Source organism: Passer montanus, unplaced genomic scaffold, assembly GCF_014805655.1.
Source record: "Passer montanus isolate IOZ18808 unplaced genomic scaffold, ASM1480565v1 scaffold5, whole genome shotgun sequence".
NCBI classification, from domain to species: Eukaryota; Metazoa; Chordata; class Aves; order Passeriformes; family Passeridae; genus Passer; species Passer montanus.
This window is the reverse complement of record NW_024369929.1, coordinates 8,231,289-8,256,063: the sequence shown is the minus strand read 5'-3', so window position 1 is coordinate 8,256,063 and position 24,775 is coordinate 8,231,289. Positions and strand designations below refer to the sequence as shown.

Below are 24,775 nucleotides of genomic sequence, written 5' to 3'. Positions count from 1 at the left end.
TCTATATCAATGGTCACTCCATCCTCTCTTCTGTAGCACAGTCTGGTCTGGTTGTGTGCTTTCACTTTGATATCCTTCTGTTAGTTCCTGAAAGGCAGCTTAGAACAACCTGCTATACTTAACCAGCAGAAAAACAAGAATTCCCAGGTAAGTGCATCCGTGTGCTCAACATCCATGTTGTTCTGAGGGGTGCAAGGAGGTTGTCATGGAAAACAACCCCAGCCCTTGTGCACATGGAGCAGATGCACATTCCTTCATGGCTTAGGGGCTGTCACTGTCCTTTCTAGGAATCACTTCCTGAAAGACCACAACAGCTGATCAGTGGTGCACATGCTCTAGTTTATTGATGAAACAGGAGTTGCTTAATGCTGCTGGTGAATTCTAGGTGCTGCCCTACTCAGTGTTCATTTGCAAGACTAATAGGGTGTCAGTAGCCTTGGGAGATGTAGAAGAGGAGGTAGGCTGTGTCAGCCTGCACTGCAGAGTCTGGGATCTTGGTGACCTGGGCATCATCAAAGCTGTACCAGTGTTTGGTGACTGAGTGCTTGCAGAAGGCCGTGTAGTGGCCATAATCCAGATCTCCAGCATGGTTCTGTAACAAACAACACAGTCTGTTAAAACCAGACTCCTGTTCTGTCTCCTTACAGGCAAAGCTAGGAACTGGCAATTGTTTTATGTATGCACTTGGAAAAGATGGCACAGAGGGTTCTAGCCTCTTTTGGCGTAGAGCAGAGAATGTTAATTCAAATAAATTCTTGCAAACAGAGTAAATGGGTGATGATCATGCTTATTTATTTTGCAATCCAACTGTTAGCCCTGATACAGGTAAGATAAGGTAAGATAAGAGGACCCCACTTGTTGTGAGCCATGTCCTTATTTAAAAACTGGATTCATGCTGGATCAGCCTGCGAGTTTACTCTGAAGAGGCATTATGTGCCAGGAGTGCATTTTTTTAAAAATGGGATGTTGGGGAAGAAGAAGTAATGTCTCTGTCCTTCAGTTACGTGCTGTTACTGGGTTATGTCCATGGCTGGTAGAACAAAGTGTACAACAAAACATGCATTAAATTATAAATCATTATACGTGAAGTTCAAACTAACACAGGCTTAATCTGCTCCACAAGGCAGGGCATTCCCAATAAAAGCAGGGAGGGCAAAGCTTACCACTACAGCACACAAGCTGTACTCTGTATTGTTGTGACACGATGTGGAGATGTAGGGAGAGAGATCCAGATCGCTGAACGGATAGCAAACGGTGGTTGAGAGTTTCCTTCTGTTCTTGTCCTGCCAGGCAAACCTGAAATGAATTTTTGAATGATTTTAAATGACCCTCAGCTTCTGTTTGTGTTGTGGTCATTGCTTAACTGACTTTCCTAGGAGGAGGGAAAACAACAACTGACTACCCAGCATTGGAAAGAAAGATATCTGTTAATGTGTATTGCAGTAAACTGACAGAAAATGCACTAAACCCACATGCTATGTCCAGCAAGAAAAGAAAAGCCCTTGCTTCCTGATCCTTCAGTCAAAGCCTGAAGTCACTTCTTTCCATCACTCTCTCTGTGTCCTAAACATTTTGGACTGGACTGCAGTGCCAGTGTCAGCTCTTCTCTCATGCCAGACTTCATCCCTCTTCCCTCTGTAACTTTTGAGTACATCACTGCACTTTTAAACATTTACAGTGTGGCCAAGAGCTGCAGCTGGGGACCACATGTCATTTGAGAATGTTGAGAAAAGCAGATGCTGAATGGAAAATTAAATAAGAACTTCAAATAACATAGTTCTGGGAAGCCAAATCATCCCAGAGTAGTTTTCTTTATAGGTGGAAAGTTGTTAAGAAAAAAATTATTTAGAGTAAATTCAGCAGCTGGTTATGTGTGGCTAGTGAAATCTGTTAACCCAGGTGCTCCTTTGCTGATGCACCACTCTGTTTAGGCCTGTTTTAGTAAAGGGATAAACAAAACCAGAGTGTCTCAACTGCAGTAACAGCAAGCAAAACAGTGACAGTCCTGCTCTTGGAATCCAAGCCACAGGCTCTCTCAGCTGCCACAGGAACTGATTCACAGGAATCATACAGGGACTGTCTACCCCACTTAGACTATACCTCTTCAGATGAAAAATTATGATCTGTGGTGCCTTGGTTATGGAGGCCTTTACTGTTGCATCTTGGTTGCTTCCACACCAGTAGCAGTGGATTTGGTCGTTCCGAGTCAGTGTGTCTGGCTGAAAAAAGCATTCCAGGCAGTCCTGTCAAAGGAAAAAAAACAGACATCACTTGATTGAGCAGATCTCCCTCCACCCATGAAGGTGCTAAGCCTGAATTTGCTGAGAGATGAATTTGCTCCTCCTAACTAAGTGTGGTGCAGCAAGGCTGACATTACAAATTCAAAAGACAAAGCAGCCAGCATTGGCTTCCATTCTCCCCACCAAGGTGGGAAATACTTGGATGACTGGGAGAAACCTGAAGTACTTGGATGACTGGAAGAAGCCTTCACAGCTGCTATTGAATGATCTTAATGTCCTTCATCCCCTGGCAACGCGTGAGCATTGCTCCTGTAACCTTAACAACCTCCATGGTTCTGAGACCAGTAAAGACACCCCACTTCTCTGGGGAGCAGATCCAAGACTATCCATTAGTGCCCAGGAGAACAAAGTAACTAAACCCCTGCGTTTTTCCAATAAAACCTGTTTGTCTAAGCCTCTACTCCCACATGAAGCAGAAACAGCAGGAATGTGCTGGCTGTTGTACCTGCAGAGAGCACACTCTGGTGGAAGGGATGGGCAGGGAGAGGACGGTGAAGCTCTCGGGTCTGTCACTGAGGGCTTTGCATGTCAGACACCTGATAGCATAGCTGAGCTGTCCCTCAAACAACTGTGTTATAATAGATGTGCCACTGCTACTCCTTGTGCTTGCTCCCGCAGCAGGGCTCTGTCTTTCCTGGCTTGGCTATAGAGAAGGAAAAAAATTGACAAAATGTAGGTAAGCAGTTGTTTTGAGAAGTGCCTTCACTGGGGTTTAATGGGTGCTGCCCACTCCCTGGGTTGATCAGTTGTTAGTCTTGCCACAGAACATGGTTCTAAAATGCTGTTACTTTACTTGATGGTTCATATATGCAGAGTAAGATTGATTCTTTTTTGAGAGAAGAGTAACAAAAATACAACAATTCAGACATTTGATAGCATTAATTGCTTGAAAAGCTCTTTATCAGTGGCTCTGGAGGGGAGAAAGATGTCATGGGGGCATGGCAGATGTGAAGTTTTCAGGCAGATGAGAAAGTGGAAGAACGTCAGCTGTGGAAGGAGAAAGGAGAGGGAGAGGTTAGGACAGTGAAGCTACCACCAGCATTGTCATTTAGATAAGGCTGCAATTTGATGGAGCATTAGACAAGAAGAAAATTAATAATTGTGTGTAAATGGGTCTGAAAAGGTAGAACAGGAAAGTTATTAGTGGCCTCATCATAGAGTTCAGAAGAGGATTGTAGCATTCCATGTAATTGCTTAAGTCATGAAATGCAGAGGAAACAGCTGTAGTTCCCAAAACAGCACAGCTGGGCTCTCACCTGCTTGAAAGCCTCGTGGAGGTCATCCAGCACACAGATGAGGAATTCCTGTGCATCATGCTGAGTCCTCCTGCTAAAAGCTGGGTACCGCTTCCCAAAGACAGAATGAAAAGCCTCAGGGGAAACATAGTCAAACTCTCCAAGCCACATGTCAGACACCAGACAGCCAAAAGCAGTCGCAGACTCTCCAATCTCCCTTGGAAAAAAGGGGAGAGTTTCAGGTAATGTATGAAAAAATAGTGTCTGCCTTCAAATGGGAGCACAATACAGAAACTCAGAAAACTGATGCTGGTACAGTACAGCTCTGGCAGCTGTCACTTGGCTTGAGGGACTCTGCAGATCCCAGAAAGGGGTAGGAATCATCATCAAGACAACAGTTACAGGTATTCCCATCTATGGGAAGAAAAGTATCATGTGGAAGGACCAGCAAGGAAACAAGCTGGGCTCTCAAAGGAGAAAGAAACCAGCTGGTGGCCAATCTGACTGGAACTGCCTGGGGGAGGCTGGCAGGTGCCTTGGACATTCTCATGGCAACACATATCCTCTGGCAGGGAAATAGCACCGAGCTCAAAGCTCTGGGTACTGTGAGCAATCCGACTCACTGGTGCAGGGCCACGTTCCACTTCCCCGAGAGGAAATACTGCACGAGGGGGGTCAGGCTGCACAGGCACTGCAGCACCGCGTTCATGTAGCACGTGTTCTCCAGGTTCTGCAGCCCCGTCAGCCCCGGCTGCAGGCTGCTCATGTCCTCCAGCTCTTCCTTGGGGGAGTACCTCCACTTCCATGCCATCCTTCCACCTACTACGAGAAAAATCCACAGCAGTGGAAATCTAAAATGCTACCGTTTCTTCTTTAAAAATTACATTCACATTTATTTTTACCAGGTTTATAGTGGTGAAGACTCTTCATCTTCCCCACTAAGCTCTTTCCAACATGGTAAGATACATCATTATGAGGTATTATTTAAACACCTGAAGTTTTAGAGTTATTGCTAAAATTCCATTCAGTGTTTTGCTCCATACACAATTATTCAAAAACAACATCTATTTGTGAATAGCTGTCTTTTGGGCAAAATGCTAAACAGTGTTTACATTATGTTTTATTTCCTTGGGTACAGTACTCACCTATTTTCTAAATCCATAGGTTGCAGTCCAGACGCTACTATAAACAGGTTGTTCTTCAGATCTTTGCTATAAAATGTTACTTAATTCATGTTAGGAAAATTTTAGGTTTATTTTCTGGTTGCATAAGTCTGTTCTGGACGAAACTGTCCCCATCCCCAGTCAGACAGTCGAGATGCTGAACGCAGACCCTACACCACCCACATCTCTCACCAACATTGCTGTTCTTTTTTAGAGGCTGATGTTCTATTCTGAGGCAGGGCAGAGAACTCTAAAACCACAGCAATCTCCGTAGAGCAAAGGCGAGCAGTGCCCCGTGTTCAGTCCCGTGTTCCACCCTGTCACCCCAGCTTCTCCTGCTCCAGCCCCTTGTGATGTCACCTGGTAACACTGGGCAGGGAACACCCCTGGCCAGAACTGCCTCCATCTCCTTCTATGCGCCAGCCAGAACAGAAAACTTTGGGAAGAGAGGGGGACCCACCCGTTCCACTGAGCAGGGAGCTTTGGCCCAACACACCTTTATCCACGTTTGCTCACTTGGATTGATTTATTATTGCCATGCTCTGCTGGAAGGGCTGTAATAATCGAGGGTTTTGGCCATAAAAGGATGGAGCTACCTCAAAACATCATACTGAATTAGTTTCTTTGTGTTCTGAAGATTTTCCTGGGGGAAGAAAAAAAGGTATGGCAGATGGCTTTTAATTAGCTATGTTAATGCATATCTAAATTCCATATGCCACTGAAGAGCAGCAGTTTTTCCCTATTTAACAGGCAACTTGGGAAGTAACAAGTACCCACAGAAGAGGCCCATGAAGTGATGTAAAAATCTCCTAATCATCTTCCTTGTTAAACTTCAAGCAAAGGATGTCTCTGGCACTCCTGGGACAGCTGTCACTGCTGTTGACCCCTCAAAATCTGGTTTAGTTTTATAAATGAAACTGGATATGTTTATTCCCATTTTTTGTGGAAATCTGAATCAAGACTTTGACTTAATGTTTTAATGTAGCACAATACACAAATCCACATGGGTGCTATCAACTGCAAGCTCAGAATTAACTTCCCATTACTCTCACTACAAAGTGGGTTATTGCAAGGAAGTATTAATTGAGAAAAGAAATATTAAAGCATCAGAACTTTTTTTTCAGAGGCCTTCTTACATATTGCAAAGTCCAATTTTTTTCCCAACTGGTCTTTTAGGAACATTTAATATGAACTGTTACTACCAAGTAACAGTTCTCCAGCTGTAGTCTTTTTCCCTCTCCAAATTCCTGCACTGTTAAGAGTTATGGCATTAAGTGAGATGCAACCACAAAGATTTAACATGTGGGAAATCACTGTCAGGCTTGAAAACCAAACCCCTCCTTTTCCAAATCACAAGGCTGCTGAGCAGCAGCTAAAAAAAACAGCTCCCCAGGAGCTGTTTGTATATATTTTGCCACAATGCATTTGGGATTGGTTTTCTTTGAAATGTTTCACCACCTAAATACTGCAAGGAAGCAGTCAACAGTGACTTTGGTGGCTTAATTAAAAGTCTAAATTATGTAGCTTATTAATTTCCCTATATGATAAATATTCTTAAATACCCTTCCAGTAGGAAATTCACTGAAGCACTTCAGATTTTGACTAAAAAATAATTAGAGTGGGTTTGAATTATTTTCCTGTATTTAAAAGCTAGATTCTAAGAAGATATGCCAATACTTTAGTCCTTGAATAGTCATCAGAAGTTCCAGTTCCATCACTTTCCTCCTTTTTGGTAATGTAAAGGAAATTTAAAAGCTAAAGGATCACAACTCCTCCCTATTTATAGAGTATTTCAAGACTGATGAGGTTTCAGCAGAGGAGTGACACTTGATGTTCTCAAACAAATTGAATTTCATGGAATAATTTTCATGTTCCTACTGCCCAACATGAGCAGGATGTGGCACTGTCCAAACAGAGTCAGGCTTCTTTTTCTAACCAACTTGTTTTTGTCCTTTGCCACCACACTTTTCCAGTTCCTTCCCTAAAGGGTACTTGACATTTATGATTTTTTTTCCTGCAAGTACGAGGCAAATCACTTCTGAAAGTTACACATTCCTCCCCGCTCAGTGTAGACATGCTCTTCCCATGTAATTCAAGCTGTAAGTCACACAGAGTAAGCTCCTGCTCATGCCAGGCAGATGTACAGAAATATAAACAGTGATAACCACTCCAAATCCTACAGGCATTTCCCAACCACGTTTGTCCCTTTTGGTCTTGAAAAAGGTTCAGGCCTGAGTCACTGCAAGACTGAGCAGAAGGAACACTCCCCATGATCACTCACTCCCATCACAAGGTGGTCACATCTGTTTATTTTGCTAAGAAATGAGTCACAAGCAGAACTACTGAAGAGTAGTAACACAGCTAAAAAATAACTGTGTGTAGTTAAGTATTTGTCAAGAAACAAAGTTTCCCAGCTTTTACAATTTTCTCAAAATTATTTTCTTCTTTCATATACTAAGATTTGGTCACATTTTCAAAACACCAAGCTCCTCTAGAAATGTCTCTCAGTTTGCAGATCCAGTCACACTTACAGACTCAGTGCTGCTGTTACTTGGCATTAGAAAGGTGCAAGTACATCTGGAATATCTGCCCATTCCCTCCCAGCAACAGCAAGTGATGCAGTCAGGAGAAGCAGTTCCTAATTAGTGAAGAGCTATTTTTGACTCATTTGCTCATTAATCCCCTCACATGTCTCTGGCAGCTATGACACTTTTCACTTTTTTACCTCCCTAGTTTCTGGTGTTGGCCAAAGTTGTGATACCTCAAAGGCTAACAGCTACTTTGATCCAGCGCAGCAAATTCTACTTTTCTGCATAAAGAGTTACTTAAGTTCACCAAAATAACCTTTCAGACTGAGACGGAGAGCAGAAGTCTGTAAACAAGAATAAATTTATTTTAGATTCTTTAAAGATTTAATGATATACAAAATGTATACAGTATTATATCCTTATAACATTTTACCTTTCCCCATCAAACATAAAACACCATTTAAACAACTATTGTGTTCGTGCCTTAGGTCTGTATCTATAAGATACACTACTGAATAAAAAATTTATAGAGCTATATACTGCCCTTTTAATTAAAAATTACAAATTAGTACCTATGTAACAAAAAAAAAATCGCAGCATGAAACTTCAGTTGGACAACAGGTTCTTTTCTTGCTGAATGCTCAACAATATTTGGGACAGTTAAATTACATTTTATTGGCATGAAGGTGCATTGCAATCTCCCGTACTTTACACAATGCTAATCCAACCCTAGTCTCTCTTAAGTAAGTACCACAAACAACATAACATTAAAGATGTTTTCTACACAATTTTAAATACATTTACAAGTTATGTGTACATTCGGTTTCGATATACTGGTTTTAGGAGATCTTTGGAAGGCAGAACTTCTGAAGCAGTCACTACGTACATACAAGGGAAAGCACTTCCAACTTGTGTTCTTACAAGGCAACTTATTTGGACCAGCACAAACTAATTCTTCTATTAAATATGATTATACCAGTCTATCATGGCTTTGTTACTATTTGACAGTGACTTGATAAAATTGAAATGTGTAAAACAAGAAATTTCATTATGCACAATTCAGGCTCTATTTCACAAAACAAAAGCAACCAAGCCCAGTTTTACAGTCATGAAGCTGAAAGAATCCTGATTCAGGAGACTCTCTCTTGTGGAACAGATCAAGTTCCTACCTTCAACTTCAGTCTATTGGCATCCTATATACACCTCATTTGGCTCTGTCCTCTTCAAAAGGCTAGATTAAAAGACACCTGGTGAGAAAATATTAGTGGAACACTTCTGAAAACACTCTAAGAATACTCTGGCATTACAGAGGTAGGTGCTTTCTCCTGGTTTTGCTCATTGACAGTAAGACAAATGCTTTACCTCAAAACATCAACTACCAAAATCCTTTTGGTGGAAGGCATATTTCCCACCACAGGACTACAGGAAATAAATCCTCCACTAAACCAAAATAAAATAAAAAATAAAACTTTCTGCTTAAAAAGCCCCTTTAAAAACACATCTTAAATACTTGTCATTATTCCACCTTTAGAAGGATCAGCTGCCACGCTGCTCTGTAGATGGTTATCACAAGTCATAAAATCCGCAGATTATGGACCAGCCAAAATTCCACTTATAAGACAGTAATCCTTGTTTTGACAAGTCTTTCTTTTCATTATAGTGAGGGAAAGGTAAATGACAACTTTGTGAGGTTCCACGAAGTTTGAATGAAGCCACTGAGTTGGTCACATCATCAGAGCATCAGACGAATAGAATTGGCCGGATCAGAATCTTTGGTGCAGCTTCCAGGCTGAATTGTCAATTCAGGGGCATCGTCCTGAGGAAATATGATCTTGTCAGGTGTGTAGTCATTCCTCTTCAGATCTGTACAAACAGAGCAAATTCGTAATGATTACTATGTCTTGACCTAGTGGAATCAAGGGGGCATAAATGTCTAGCAAAGAACTGGACATGTCAATGCACTTAGGAAGATGAATTCCAGGATATGCACTGTCAAAAAAGGGATGTTTTTATCATAGGTGCAATTAGAAGCCTAAAGTCAAATCACAAAACTGCTGTTTATTACTTGTTCCACTTTCACAGCATGCCTTGACTATTTCATTATGTATCATACAACATCTCATTACATCAGTGTCTCAGAAGGAGGCTCCTGCAGCTCTTACCAGGAAGTTTCAGTTTCCTGCAGCAGGAATTACAGTGGTGCTTTGCTCTGAAGTTTTTTATTGCATCCTCTCCCAGATTGGCTGGACCAAACACCATATCATATGACCTTAGAAACAAAGTGCACATAAACATCACTTGCACGTCTTCTCTTTCCAGTGAAAATTTTAAAATATTTCAAGTCTTTCTTTAGCCTTACCTTTTCTCCCCAGCTTTTATCACAGAGGGATCTGTCAAATTTTCACCAACACCTTCAGACAGCACATGAAGAAAAAGTTAAATGTGATACACTTCTGATTACATAAATATATTAATATTAAAAAGCCTTGGAATCCTTAGCTATGACTTCTCAGCTTTTCCAAGAATAAAAACAGAAAAAACCCCACAATAAATGCAACCCAAACTATACATGATTCTCTGCTCTTAAGCAAGTACTTTATACTTCTCAGATTTCTTCCATCTATTTTTGCATTTCCTAGCTTGAGTTTTCACCCATGAGAAAAATGTCCTGTACAGTTCTCACTGCCAGAATATCTGGCACAGAGTTCAGGATAAAACCAGCCTACCACATTGGCACTACAAAATGTGCCAAAAAATAGCATTTTTATGGCACATTTCATTAGGAAAAGATGGATATATTTATATTCTCTGTGTTGCTGTAAGATTTAATACCATACTAGAACTAAAAAGCTGGTGAAGGGTCTGGAGCACAGGTCCTGTGAGGAGCAGCTGAGGGAGCTGGGGGTGTTTATCCTGGGGAAGAGGAGGGAGGCTCAGGGGAGACCTCATCACTGTCTAGAAATACCTGACAGGACACTGTAGCCAGGTGGGGGTCAGTCCCCAGCAGCAGGGCAATAAAATGGACTGAAGTTGCACATGGGGAGGTTTAGGTTAGATATGAGGTAAAATATATTCACTGAAAAGGTTGCCAGGCACTGTAAGAGCTGCCCAGGGAAGTGGTGCAGGCACCACCCCTGCAGGGATTTAAAAGCTGTTCAGGGGTGGCCCCTGGGCACATGGAGTGTGCTGGGTTTGGCAGTGCTGGGTAAAGCTGGACTCTGATCTTAGAGATCCTTTTCCAATAATATAATTAAATAAGAAAATCATAGATCCTAGCTAATTAGAAGAAGAAGTACTACATAATGCTTGTTGCTTATTACAAACATATAAATTCTTAACAAAATGCTATCAAAGAAAAACCCACACAGACCTTGGCCCCAATCCAAGTTTCCAAGTCAGGGCATTACCTTGCAGATCCAATACCAACAGTTCTCCTCTGGTATACTCATAGGTCCAGTGGCTGAAGGCCAGCATAACCTCCTCCAGCATGTTAGTTGGGATTATTTCATCCCCATTATTGTTATTATATTTTCTAAACTCTCCAGTCATACACTCTTCAACTGCAAACCACTGACCAGCAGAATGGCAATATAACAGGAAAACTTCCAAGAACCTGGAAAAATACACTTAATTAATATAGATCCAAAATAGGGATCTAGCATTACCATTAGATTTTTATTTGATTTATTAACAATTTAAATACCTTTAAACTTATTAAAGCCATTTAGATTATCCTACTAGATTAGAATCAGTGCAGAAAATATCAGTGAAAAATACTGCCAAGGACAATTCTGCTTGCCACATTCACAGCAATATTCCAAGACATATCCATGTATGAGTATCTCAATATATTTGATGCATCTGTTAACAGCCCTGTAGGCATTGCCCTGAGCCAAAAGCATGCAATGTAATGACAGTTTAGACACACTCACCTTGGAGAGTATGGGATGGATTTGGGCTTCATCTGGTTGAATGCAAAGGTGAGCTTCTGTGCTGCTCTCTGCTGCTGAATTTCCTGTGAGTCAAACCCACACCTCATTAGCTGCTTAACAGAACAGGGAACAGCAGAGAGCCAAGCAGGCAGTGGGAACAGTGTCTATTCCCCCAAGACAGAGTAACAGGTTACTTTCTTTTTAAATTAGACCTGTATTTTAAGAATTTGAGCTCTTTGATTAAATAAGCCATCCTAGAGCAGAGTTTTTAACTCTTTTGCTCATACAGAACCCCAGACTAACTTTTTTTCTTATTCTAAGAGGTATATACTAGTTTACAGGTGGGAAAATAATTCTTGTTTAAATATAATGCCTGTCCATGTTTAATAATTGACAAAGATAGAACTTACTCTCAAGCACAAGTGCAACACAGTGTCCTCCTTATAAATGCTTGACCAAGTATTCACAACTTCAGGAAGAAAAGACTTGATGATATACAGATGTCCCGATTTCAGGATGTCGTATTCTGACCACGTGCATACAACTTTGAGAGCTCGACGTAAGCCTCCTCCCATCTCCTCTTTACTTAAAAATTCAATTTTAGCACAGAGCCCCAGCTGTGACCAGGAGGACATGCTGTTGTTCAGGATGCTGGGCGAGCTCTCTTCAAGGCGGTACACAGTGACCGGTTCACCTGCGGCGCAGCACAAACGCCATCACTGAACTGCATTTTCCAGGTTTGAAATTAAAAGCACTGAAAACACACCATTTCTTACAACAAGCTGCAGTGTTAACTCATTACAGACATCTTGAATTAGCAAAAAATTTAAACTGCCCAGTGGGATGACCCCTCTGCAGCTTTTTTCACAGAGCTGCAAAATTTGTCCTCCTGTTTAGATCTATTAATGAAACTGTTCAAACAGCACTAAGAACATTGAATAAATGTTTGTTCACAGTTCAAACAAGTGAAGACAACTTAAAGGAATCCGTATAGAATAGTTTGTTATAAAACTGTCAGTACAATACTACCATCACTGTGACACCATTTCTGAGGACAACTATAATTAAATCTACATTTCATAATCGAGTTGCCCTAGAAAAGGTGTCATACTCACATATATTTCTGAGCATTCTAAGACACACTTCTTTGAGTTCATTAAGACTTCAGTTTCACACTTGCTGTGAGAAACTGTGAACTTTGCCTTGATCCTTCTATATTAGAAGGATCAAACTAAATTAGAATCCATAAAAGCTTTGCTTTTCTTCTCCAAAAGACCACAGAAAACCAGCAACAAGAAATACAGTTCTTACCTCTTGGAGGCACAGGAGTGAATGGAATGCTCTGTGATAATCTCATCAGGTTATTTCTTTCTACGGCTAGAGGAAAATTACAGCATTTGTTGAAGTTGAAGGATCTTATAATGTCAATAAAAATACAAGCATTAGTTTGTATGAAGGACTGACCTGAGTAATAGTAGTTGATATCCATGATAGGCTTGAAAGGAGAAGCAATGCCTGAAAAGAGATTAAAGAGAAAAAAAGAAAAAAAGGGATACTCTAGCTACTAATTTATGTACTAAAATACCACACACTAAGATCAACTGCCAAGTAACTACAGTATGAAAAGGATCTGCTGTGAAGATAACTAAATACTGCACTTAAGTCTTTAGTACCTCAGGAAAAAAAATGTAGTGCTTAATGCTTGGCTGTTCATTTAAAATTTTTAATTTTTTTTTAAAATCACAGTATTGTGTGTCCAATAACTTCCAAATTACCATCAATTAAATACATTCCCATACAAGACCCAAGCAGTTGGTTATACATAAAAATCTCTCACCTTTAGAGCAGAAAGAAAACTTACCATTCAATGCATCTTCTTCTGACGGCCTGTCAAATGCCACAAAAACAACAGTCACCTTCAAACTCACTCTGTATTCCCTGATTTTGACACATCATCCTAGGTCACCTTGTTAACCTCACAGTACCACTTTTATCCTGTTATCCTATTTTTCAAGGGCAGTACAAGTTTCTTAATTACAAAATAGTAATGGAAAGCTGTTAAGTAATCTCATGTTTTTACAGCTACACTTTAAATACCTCCAAGTCATGCACAACATTATGCTAAGTTTGCATCACAAGAGCTCGTTCCCACAGAGGTGCTTTAATTAAAACTTGTTCACAACAGCTTACCCTTCTGTTATCAGATAAATAAGGTAATGGCTTTAACAGTTAACTCAGGGGGTAATTGCTAACGAGAGCAATGTCTGCATAATTTCAGAGGTGGGTACAGTTTGAAAGGCTGGGTAAAGACCTTTAGCAGGAAGCGAGCTGCTCACTACGTGTCAACACATTTTCATGCTTTGCCCTCCAAGTGTGACACCATTAATCTAAGCAGAACCTGTTAAAGCACGAGGAGAGCTCACCCTGACCCACCCATGAGCACCTGCAGCCCAGGGAGCCAACCCAGTCCTGGGCTGCATCCCAAGAACAGAGACCAGCAGGCTGAGGGGGTGATGCTGCAAAGACCCCAGCTGGAGCACTGTGGCCATCTCTGGGGCCCCCAAGGTAAGAAGGACCTGTTGGAGAGAGCCCAGAGGCCACAAAGATACTTGGAGGGCTGGAGCCCCTCTGCTCCAGAGACAGGCTGGGAGCCTTTCAACCCAACCATGCTATGACTATCCTCTGATTCCAGTGAATGCATTTGGTTATTTATTAGAAGGAAAAAAGTTTTGTGGGGTTTTTTTCTCATTAAATGCAACTAAATACGACTACAGCCAATGACAAGCAAAAAGAAAAACAGATCAACATACAGAGTGAGAAAATTGCTCCATTAGTGGAAAGCTTACTTACATTTGACTGCTATTTGAAGGTCTGCCTTGTAGCCAATCCTTTAAAACAAATGAGAGGAAAAACAGAGGGCTTCAGTTTTGTAAGGAAAGCAACAGTATTCAGTTGGAGGTGGGGTGGTAATGTGTTTTAAGCTCTTGGAGTACAGCCTGTTTACTGGAAATAAACCAGGCTGTACTGAACTGCAGTTGAATGGAGAGACCCAAATACAACCAAGAAATGGTAACTACAATTAAAAGAATAAATAAAGCTCTATATTCACTACTGTTTATGGATTATACAAGTAATTCTTTTCCTTAAAAGAAAAGAATTTTGATTTTATTTCTACAAACAGAAAACAGCACAGATTTTCATAGTGAGAACATACACAACTTCTTCCCTTAGTGAAAACAGGTCTCCTGTTGCCTCCTAGAACAAGCAAGTCCACAAATCAGTATTACTCTTTATCTGTTTCTTCTTTATTTGTTCAGCTTCTAGTTCTGGTCAAGAATGTCACAAAAGGTTGATACAAACCGTCAGTAAGGCTGCTTTAGAGTCAACTTGCTGTGTGTCTTCACTGGATGCTCTCCTGCTCTTGCTGTACACTACAAATGAAGGAGATTTATAAGTGGACAAAGAATGGCAGCTGTCACTGTCACCTGTTTCCTAATAGTGAACAAACAAACAGCTTAACGTAGCTCTCATTAAACAAGCCTGACCCACAGCTTTAGAAGTTTGTAGTCCTAACTAGATCACTTTGCTTTTTACAGCTCTGGCTGTCCGTGGCAAATCCAAGGCAACAGAACAGAACCACAAGAAGTAGAAGATTCAAGTACTACCAAACATGAAAATATTTCAAGATTATTTAACCATTTGTGTTTCCTTTGCATCTTCTTAGGATACCCATTAGCAAGGCAAGTTAGAGGCAGCATTAGGGGACCTGACAGAGCCCAGACTTACGCTGCTCTGAGTGGGCTGTCAGAGGGTCCGTGAACCCACCACAGGAACTGGACTGTTGCAGACCACTGTCAGTCTGAAGACCCTACCAAAAAAAAATTACATTTACCATCAGTCATCATTACCATTATTGCTTTCAACTACTACTCTTGCAACACAATCTGCCCAGTTTTTCTTTTTAGGACTGGCCAGGATTCTTCAAAATTTCTGGATGTACTTCAAATACCTCACTGCACAGAAATGCACAAGTTGAGTGCATTAATTCAGTTTAAATGCTCTTCTCACAGTAGCCACCAGCTGTAACATTTTCAGGCACACATCAAGACTCCTGACCCACACCAAAAGAGTTCTTTGCAAGGGAATGTTATAATAGCATAGAACTACAAAAATGTCAATTACACTGGATTCCTACAAGCACCATGTTCAGCTCATCTGTTTCGTGCCTTTGCTATCAATTCTTACATAAGAATATGGCTCTGGCAGAAACTAAATTTCAATCTGCACCCACTTAAAAGAGCAACAAAACGTAGTAAACTCCTGCCATGTAAAAACCTATGGGTCATGAATGCAACTTCCTTATGGACATACTCCTTCATAGCAATTACACATTGTTGGAATATGTACTGAGGTGGTCAACTTTTGACAACAAAGTATTTCTTCTGCAAAAAAGGAAAAATGTGGTTTCATCACAAACTAGGACTGTGTATAGAGTGGCATAGGGCTAACTCATCTATTAACTCCAGTGGATACCTGAGTAAAATATAAAAATTCATTGTTTCCTGCTTTTGATTCCTAAAATTATAACTATAAAATTATAGTTAAGAAGTTGTTCCCACCCTTTTTCACCCTTCCCTCTTACAGAATACACCCCACACACATACATAGGCCTCTGTGTGTGTATGTGTATGTATGTGTGTGTGTGTCCAAAATGTCTTTCTGATGACTGGTTGTGTGCATAAAAACTATTTCTTTACATCCCTAAACACCAGAACATATTAGATCTCTGTCAAGGAGACATCCAGTTTGCAGATAATAAGAACAGAGACCCTTGTCTTTACTGGAAAGAATATTTTAGTAAGTGCTGAAAATAAGTTTCCTAATAAATGGAAACTTTCTTTGCTTACTTGAAGTCTGGTTGTCTCTATACCCTCCAATATAGCTTTTTTGAAGTCTTCCTGCTGCTCCTATCAAAGAAACAAAGTAAATTGTTAACAATAACACCAAAATAACTGTGCCAAAAATACATACAAAAAACTTTTTGGTCACACATTATACTCATCAAAAGGTTCAGAAGCAGCAACTCAGCAGAAGTATTGCAAATGGTCATGATGCAATTCTCAGGTGTATTCTCCCCTGAATGCATGACAACTGCAAATAGTAATTTGTACTAATTCAACAGCTACATAGCAAAAACTAGTATTTATATACATATATATATATACACACACACACATACACTATAGTACTTGGAAGGCAGGTTTATGAATAACCACTTTTCCATTTTAGTAATTTTTATTACTCTTTAAGGAAATTTCTTTAAGGAAATGGAAGTTATTCATTTTAGTTTATGATGAGTTTATGAAAAAGCTTTTTCTTCTTGGAAGCATAATGAACAATTTTTGTCACTTTTGAAAATTACATTCACTGTCATCTTGCTCTATAAATCATAATGTAAATTAGTCTTTCTAAAGGCTGATCTTGAAATTTATGAGTGTAAAATATTTAGTTGAACACTAATTATGGGATACTTAATTTTATCTCGATTCACAGTTGTAGTCATCTTAGCTTTCATAACCTCAGAGCTTGTTTATTATTTCACTAGTATCCTATTATGAAGCAACAGTATTTGATGGCAGTTAAGGTTACATGAGTTTTCACTGGATTTTTTTTGTAATCATGAAACAGATGCAAATTGCAGTCTGCAACGATTGTTTAAGTTTTTTTGATTATATTTGGTCTTAGGCTTTTTCCAAACACACTGTGACATTACAGTTAAAAAGAAAATGATCCCCATTAACATACTTGACAAAGCCTTCCATGCTCACCTCAATATCAGCACTTCTTTCCCTCATTTTGCTGGCTGCCTCTTTGAACCGCTGCAGGTCCATGCTGTCTCTGTGACCTTTGACACAGTGAATTCAAAAAGAGTATTCAAAATCAAAGGCAACCTCCAATTTCTGACCATGCCAATAGTCTGCATCACCACAGCAAAGGGTCACAAACCACCTAAGGTCTGTGTGCCTGTTTGCACTAGGAAAGACATTCCAAACATGCTAAAGTGAAGATCGGTGTAACAATATCAAACTACTGCCTTTCCTGCACTGAGGTGTGGAGCACCACCATGCAAAAAGTAAAGTTAATATTTTACATTTTTACTCAAGCGTGTGCTCCTCACAGGAAAGGAACAAAGCCTGGATTACAGTACTTTTATGTATGCTTGACAAATGAAGGGAAAGTAGACAGTTTCCTGGAGGTAGCTTTTACAATATACCCTTCATCCTCCCAGTTGCAAGAAATACTTTTCAGAATTTTCCCAATCATGTGGCTTTCTAATGAATGAAAATCTACTTGGCTTCACAATGAAACCTGCATGGTATCACAAGCGGTGTAAATTGTGGACAGTAAGAATGAAGGATATATTCTAAATGCTAGAGATGTCAGAGGACCATATACAAAAAAAATCTGACTCCAGTAAATAAGTATAGTTAGTATTCAAAGTTATTAGTGGTGAAGTACACTTAAAGATTAGATAAGAGTTGTACAATCACTGCCCGTAATTTCTGTTTAGCCTTGCTTTCTTTTTTCAACCATGAGGCACTTATACATAAATAACTAATGTAGGTAACTTCTTAGAAATCAAAGTTTCACAGCAGTAGAATAAACTCTTGTCTAGAGATTTAAATTTATACAACCTCAGCAAATCTCTGGAAAACACTGAGACATCCCTAAACAACTTTAGCAAGACAACACCTCTGCAGACAACCTGACAATTCCAGATTACAATCTTCTGCTAAAACTAAGCATACTTAAAGCATTATCAACTTTACAGGGATCAGTTAGTAAACCCACACCTGTGTTTTGCAATGAATCTGCCACTGTTTTACCATTCAAATATGTAGGTAACTAACCAAAACCATCCACTTTTTTACTGTTAAGCAGAACTTGAGAGGAAGCAAAATGTTGTATTGAATTAAAGGACTTTGGAAGCTTCCAAAATGACAGCCCCAAGCCAGGTTAGCCTAGGCAACAGTGGAAGATCCCAGCTGTAACAGTGTTTAGAAATATAGTATAGGAGGAACCCTCAGCTTGACACAGATACCACAAAGATATTTGTCCAGGACTCCATCAGCCTGAGTAGTGTTCTGTAATTACGTCAAGAAATAGACAATATTTTTGATTTATGCAATCAGAAGGTAGGAGCTTTATAATGAGCCACAAAAGGTTTGTCTACGGTGCCCGTACCAAGTTGTACAGCTGCTAATTGCCCAAAACTGCTGTGCTCAAACAACTGGATAATGTTTTTCAGAAAAATATTGTCTATGTGACAGAATTATGGAGAAATTATCATTTCAGTTAAAAAAAAACATTCAAGCAACATAGGGAAATTAGAGATGTTAAATGCAAAAAAAGCAGAGCAAAATGGTAGAATAAAGTCACCTGCAACCGGAATACACCCAAAATACCATACAATTCTTGATAAGTCAAACCTTGTGGCTTAGATTTGGTCCACAGTTTATGAAGTAGTCCCATAAGGATGTTAGAACATAAATCTCGGGTTTGCAGTTCCATTGCATGGACATGCTGACTTTTGGAAAGTTCATCTTTAATATTCAATTTCCCATGCGAGCCGCCACAGTTGACTGCTGACGTCAAGTCGCCCGTTGACAAAGAGAACTTCGTTTGGGGCTTGTTCTTCGCTAACTTGACAGGGGACTGGTGAGCACATTTGTCAACTCTGCAGCTGTAGTTATCATTAGTGTCACTCTCATCATGAATAAAACCACAATTAACGTATCCTCCATTTTCAACACAAGGTTGGGTGAAAGCAAGGCAAGCAGAGCCAGAAGCAAGAGGATAAGAGCAGCTAATAATGACTTCAGGACATTCAGAATCTACTTTGTTATACTTACCCACAAATGCACCAAATTCTACATTATTATCTCCTTCTGTAGCCTTAGAGAAAACAGTCTCTTCATGCTTTGCTGAAGAATCCAGCTGACTTTTGCAACTGGGTCGAGATGGAGTGCTAACAAAAAACTTTGTTGTTGGGGATGTTACATGTGGCATGCTGTTGGATGAGTTGCCTAATTTTTTACTTTTATTAGCTTTTGAGATCTCTGCAGCCTGTACTCGTTGGCGAAGTTCTGGAGGGGAAACAGCATTTGAAAATAAGGCACTGCCTGAGGAACCTGCCTCTTGGTAGTTTTTTTCTTCTCTTCGGGGAGCCAGAGCCAACTCCTGACCAATTGTCTTATGCTGGACTTCTTTGTCATCACGGATGGAAATGTTACAGAGTAAAGCGTTATTACTCTCAAGGCCTCCTTGTGGAAAAGAACCAAAGACATTTCCAATGCTGTGCTTTTTCCACACAGATGATCTGAGAGAGCCATCCTCAATGAGATTTTGTGCCAAATGTTTTGAAATGCTCAATTCCCGGGTGATTTCATTATGAACCTTGCTGGCTTCTGAAGCTTTCTGGGCTGTCAGGGTTTTCAGAGTATCCACAGTTAGAGCAGACAGATCCTGGAGGTGGCCAATCTGTGAATCTAAAGACTGTAATGACCTTTTAATGTAGTTGACACGATCACCAACTTCCTTTATCTGAATGCACATTTGTTCCACCCTAAGAAAAATCAAATTATGAAGTAGATATGAAAGGTATTTTTCTCAAAATGCAAAAACCCCATGATTATAACCCTTTCTGTCCATTTAATCAGGGGGAAAAACAACTTTGAAATGTCACAATAATACAACAGCAGTGGACTGTTTTGTAATACAACATTTGTACATACTTCTGAATCACAGAATTAAAACAGCTATCAATTGAGGGCCTACAGCACTTTCTGAAATCTATCAATCAGTTTCTTAAAACATCATGGGAAACTAAATAACATGATTGCCTCAGTTTACTGAGTGCTTCTATACGTCAAGAAGAATCAATCACATTAACAGTTTCTGCATAGCAATGGAAAGATACCACATAAAATTTGCATAAACACTTTATGTTCTTGAGCTGCATTTCTCCCCCTTTAAAGTACATTTAAAAAAACCTGTAAAAGTTCTAATTCTCTATTCAGAAATTTTAATTGTAAATATTCTACCGTTCGAATGTGACTCGAATCCTCTCCTCGCTTCCAGAATGAAATTTATCATCCTTTTCATTGAAATACATCTCAACACACAGCTCTTCAAAATCATGAAGTTTCTTCTGATCTTCTTCTGTCAGGAAGAGCTCTAAAGAGAGAGCAACATTTAAGATGACATATGTAGTGAAGTTGTATAGGTGCTGAAAACTAATAGACGTAACACTACAAAGGATGTTAACAATAAAACACTACAATAAAAAAAAAAGAACCTAACAAACCAATAAACCCTATTAGAGGGCCACCTAAAACCCTTCCTCTCTCATTGCAAAAAAATTCAAGGTAAAAGACTGACAATAAAATAAAACTAAAATAGTAATTCTGAGAGGGTCTGTGCACAATATTATCATTGTTTATGATCCTACCCTTTAGCGCCTCTGAGGCAGAAGCTAGATTCCTTAGCTGGATTTTTTTTTTTTTTTTCAAGTTTCAAAGAAGTTTTATAGAAAGAAAAAAAATTTTCTCCATTAGCAATAACAAGAAATCTAATCTATTTGTTTGCATGATTGGTTAGTTTTACTGGAGAATCCTAGGGGCTGGCATTAAACTCTTGAGAAAAGCACCGTGATTTTCAAAAGAATTATCAGTACTGAAAGCACACAAAATTAAGACCCACTTTGACTTTCTTCACAATAGACGTTATAACCAAGAACATGATGCTTTTCTGACAGTTTGCTTTAACCATGTCAAAAACAATTTTTTGGATAACTGTTCATACTTGGCCCATCTGAAGCCTTGTCTGTCTTTCTTCTTTTACATATACAGCAGAACAGGGAAGCCATGTGGCTAAGAATGATCAGTGGTGGAGGCAGAACAGGTTTTTCATGGTAGGCCATAATGAAATGATAGCGCTGATACTTCCACACGATGTTTGAAATTGCCTTGACTTGTAAATACACGTTGCTGAAAGGGAACAGAACAATATTAACATCAAGGTGTTTTTTGGGGTGGTGGGAAATTGTTGGTGTTTGTTTAGTGGTTGTTGGATTGTTTGTTTTTTAACACTTTGATAACAATCAATTCTGAAGCCAGTTAAGTAAGAGACAAAAGCATAAACTTGTTTTTTGCTGCAAAATTATTTTTGTGGAAGTTGGAAATACATTCAAGAGAACACCATAATCCAGAGCAAGGAGAGGGCTAAAGAAATTCTCCTATCAGGTAACATCTCAGTATTGTTACTCAGAAATAAATTACACTAAAATGAAATTTCAAGTTTGTTGAACAAAAAAAAAAATTATTTCTAACTAAATCCAGATTTTTATATTAGACCATGTTAATTTTTTAGTCTGCCTTCTTCAGTGTTTGTGAGCTGCTCATGCCCATAAATCAAACACTTGCAGAGCACTATAAAAGACAACTTGCTACAATTGAACCCAACCAACTGGAGAGCTTTAAATGAATTTAGGAACAACAGTCAATGAAGACAAAGAAACAATTTTGTTTGTTTTCTGACAGAGAGAAGTTACAAAATACCTCCAAATTTCCTTGAACTTCTGATTGGCCTGACCTCGCAGATGTGACCTGAACCAGTCACATCACACACTTCCCTAACTCAGTCATGGGCTTACAGTGACAAAGAGACAAAGACCAGACTTAGAACCTGGAAAAGCTTCCAGGAAATGGGATTGCTTTGATCTGGCATCAGTTCTTATCTTGTCATCTTATTGCAGTGACATTGACACTTGTTCAATTGTTAGCAAAAGTTAACTATTATCTAGAGACTTACTTGAAAAATGCAATCAGGAGATTAACCATGATTATGTACTGTACAAAGAGGTAGACAGCTTGAAGAAATGGGGTCAACCATGTTCCTGGGCCACAGAGATGAGCAACTTTTTCATCAGAATTATTTGCACACACTGTGTTGGGAAAAAAAGATACAGAGAAGAAATTTACAACTTTTAGAACTCCCAGCAGGTGCAGACAAAAAAAAAAAAAAACCACACTTAAAAAAAAGGTCACTTACATTTTGCAACAACCAACTAAACTATCATACACTGGTTCTGCAGTTTGAATTGTCTCCAGGCATTTAGGAACATGGTAGAAAAATACCAGAGATAATTGTTTCTGGCTGATATTATGCTGTAATCATATTACTGGCTTTTTTAAAAAAAGCACAGTACATCACCACAGCCAGAAAATGTAGTTGAACCTTTTTTTGTCATGATAGCTGTGGGGCAGAATTCAAAAATCGTGCTAGGAATAGCCTTGAGAGAAGTTGTAATTATGCAGTTTTCATTCTAAGCCAAACAAGTGTTAGAAAAGAAAATGAAAAATCAGGTCACATAATTATACAGCTGCAACCCACAAAAGGGAGATATTCCATTGAATCAATGTCAACAGTACTGGGGCTTTCAGAAAATTGGAATTTCATAAGATTTTGATAAGACCTTCTCAGAGTAAGTTCTCTCTTTACTTGATTCATAATTGCAGTATCTTACCATCAATTTCATAGGCATAGACTTCACCAAAAATCATCCAGTATGGATGAAACACAATATCTCTAGCAAGAGTCCAAGAGGGTGCCTCATCAGGATACAGTATTGCCTTCCTGGGAACACCAAAACTAAGTAGTACAAGTGCCATAATCACCACAATGTAAAACATGTTGGCCACCTGTTAATACAAAAAAGTCAGTTAATCCACAAGGACATAAATTTGATCTCACAACTCTAGAAACTTTTACAGTGGCAGGGTAGAATTGAGAAATTCTATGCATTATATGAGGAAAAGAGTCCAGGGCATTAATATTTCGCTCAGAAAATTTTGTTAAATAACAAGCCCTGTGAAAAAAACCCCAAATTTTTCCTGTCCTTTCTTATAATGTACTTAGCACCCTTGGCCAAAGGCAACTGAGCATATTTCCCTTTCAACTGGAATACTATTAGGTACATGAGGAGCAGCTGACAAGGAGAAATAGTCCTTCCTAAAGGTACTCAATAGCTGCACAAAAAACAGAGGTAGTTTTCCAAGGGCAGGAACACAGAACCCATGCCTCTTGCAAGAAATCAAAGTGAGAAATTAGCAACTTGATGCCCTTGTTTTTAAGGAACGACAGGGTTCAATTTTGTAAGAACCATTTTATAGAGGGAAGAAACACAAAAGCCCCTTCTACATTCAGATATACAGCTCCCAAGCTACTGTCAGCAGAGATAGGTTATTTAATTTTAAGTTTAAACAATTTTGGTATTTTTAGTGTCAGATGAAAAGAAGCATAATCTATCCCAGTTTTCCATAGCACAAAACCATGAAGGTGCTTCAGGACACTACAGGAACACAAAGGGTATAAATTTCAGAGCTTGGGAAGCTGATTCAAGACATAGGCTTCATCTTATTCATCTAAGTCTCTGACATCTGAGAACAAAACAGGCCAGGGAAGGAAGATTTGCCTTTTTTTACATTTATGTAACAGGGATAGCTCCATGAAGGAAGCATTCTAATCAGCTTCTTTTGAAACCCTTTAAGGTATATTGCAGCTAGCTAGTTTTTGCACACCAAGTTGTTATCCTAATACAGCAGGACAAGAAACTTCTAACTAAATAGAACTATTGAGAGAAGTTGTAAATGGATGCAGTTGGGGGAAAAAAAAATCAGTAACAAACATAGTACTTACCATTTTCCCAATCATCATAACATAAGGGCCAGCCTGTTGATTTACAGCTAGAAAATCCAGTAATCGCACATACCAAAAAATTATATTGAGACAGTATGTTATTCTTCCAGCAACAAAGACGTAATTTTCTCTGTAAGTGTTTTCTCCAAAATTCCCCTTGGCTCCAAATCTTAACGCAAACCCGATGAAGAAAGTGACAATGGCAACTGTGTCACTGATATTGAAGTAATCACTGAACCACACTTTGATCTTCTGATTAATCTTCCCAGCCTCTGACATAAAAATCTGTGACAGAAATGAAGGTCAGGACAGCTCATGTTTATTGCAGAGGGACCAATAGTAAAACATGTGAATCACTAGCATTTTTATACTTGCAAAAATATAATAGATATTCAAATGGAGACCTCTTAAATGCTGAGCAATCAAAACCAGTGTTTAACTGTGTCAGCTTCACAACAAGGAAAGGAGGGTTTTGCTCTATCTAAGCAATTTATTAAGGAATTTTGTGTTTAGTGGATTTTGGTGATGTTTTTGTTTATTTTGAGGCAGTTACTGTGACAAAAATGAATCCTATCTGCCTTCAGTTGAGCCTCAGGTAGCAGGTTAAGGGACTAACTTTATCTCTCCCATTTAAAAATTATTACAGAACTTCCATAAAGTCTCTTGCTGACAAGGAACATTGTAGTTATGATGGCTCTCCTGTGTCACTGAAGTTTTGTTTTTTGTGGGTTTTTTTTGCATCTTGGTCATAGCACTGGGGTAGAGCCTGCCTGGCAAATAAATACACATTTTACAAAGCCTCCATCTAGCAACCTATACCAAGCTTTAAGAAAAAGGTATTAAATCATGTACTCTGAT

At 39.2% G+C, this 24,775-nt stretch overlaps 2 protein-coding genes across 8 annotated transcripts in view; both read right to left on the bottom strand.

Moving 5' to 3' along the window:
- Nucleotides 1–116: 116 nt before the first annotated feature.
- On the bottom strand, nucleotides 117–4,904 carry USP50 (ubiquitin specific peptidase 50). Of its 3 annotated transcripts, none has more exons than XM_039722882.1 (7): nucleotides 4,681–4,899; nucleotides 4,159–4,357; nucleotides 3,557–3,748; nucleotides 2,746–2,943; nucleotides 2,101–2,243; nucleotides 1,164–1,296; nucleotides 117–592 (listed from the first exon to the last, which is right to left on the bottom strand). In XM_039722882.1, exons 1-7 carry the CDS (start codon nucleotides 4,695–4,697, stop codon nucleotides 428–430), a joined length of 1,047 nt encoding a protein of 348 aa, XP_039578816.1. In that variant the 5' UTR covers nucleotides 4,698–4,899; the 3' UTR covers nucleotides 117–427. The 3 variants fall into 3 exon arrangements, with proteins under 3 accessions (XP_039578816.1, XP_039578817.1, XP_039578818.1); XM_039722883.1 differs by having other exon boundaries at nucleotides 3,557–3,752; nucleotides 4,681–4,897; XM_039722884.1 differs by lacking the exons at nucleotides 117–592; nucleotides 1,164–1,296 and having other exon boundaries at nucleotides 1,300–2,243; nucleotides 4,681–4,904.
- Nucleotides 4,905–7,569: 2,665 nt separating this feature from the next.
- Nucleotides 7,570–24,775, bottom strand: part of TRPM7 (transient receptor potential cation channel subfamily M member 7) — a 53,885-nt gene continuing 36,679 nt past the window's right edge. The window contains exons 21-40 of one of the 5 annotated variants that reach the window (XM_039722869.1): nucleotides 23,918–24,202; nucleotides 22,746–22,920; nucleotides 22,031–22,163; nucleotides 21,023–21,207; nucleotides 20,263–20,395; nucleotides 18,649–19,784; nucleotides 16,987–17,063; nucleotides 16,066–16,125; nucleotides 14,945–15,026; nucleotides 14,519–14,589; nucleotides 14,009–14,046; nucleotides 13,020–13,045; nucleotides 12,623–12,673; nucleotides 12,470–12,535; nucleotides 11,569–11,852; nucleotides 11,159–11,241; nucleotides 10,634–10,839; nucleotides 9,586–9,637; nucleotides 9,389–9,495; nucleotides 7,570–9,089 (exon numbers count right to left, since the gene is read on the bottom strand). In XM_039722869.1, the coding sequence (XP_039578803.1) occupies nucleotides 8,959–9,089; nucleotides 9,389–9,495; nucleotides 9,586–9,637; nucleotides 10,634–10,839; nucleotides 11,159–11,241; nucleotides 11,569–11,852; nucleotides 12,470–12,535; nucleotides 12,623–12,673; nucleotides 13,020–13,045; nucleotides 14,009–14,046; nucleotides 14,519–14,589; nucleotides 14,945–15,026; nucleotides 16,066–16,125; nucleotides 16,987–17,063; nucleotides 18,649–19,784; nucleotides 20,263–20,395; nucleotides 21,023–21,207; nucleotides 22,031–22,163; nucleotides 22,746–22,920; nucleotides 23,918–24,202 (3,381 nt within the window). In that variant the 3' untranslated portion in view covers nucleotides 7,570–8,958. The other 4 variants (XM_039722870.1, XM_039722872.1, XM_039722873.1 and 1 more) reach the window with 4 other exon arrangements.

What these genes read in the sequence shown, in the direction of transcription:
- USP50 (XM_039722882.1), bottom strand. An exon ending in TCCACGAGGCTTTCAAGCAG is followed by an intron (nt 2,944 to 3,556) that starts GTGAGAGCCCAG and finishes CCTTCTCTATAG; the next exon opens with CCAAGCCAGGAAAGACAGAG. An exon ending in ACAGCTTGTGTGCTGTAGTG is followed by an intron (nt 593 to 1,163) that starts GTAAGCTTTGCC and finishes TGTTTGTTACAG; the next exon opens with AACCATGCTGGAGATCTGGA.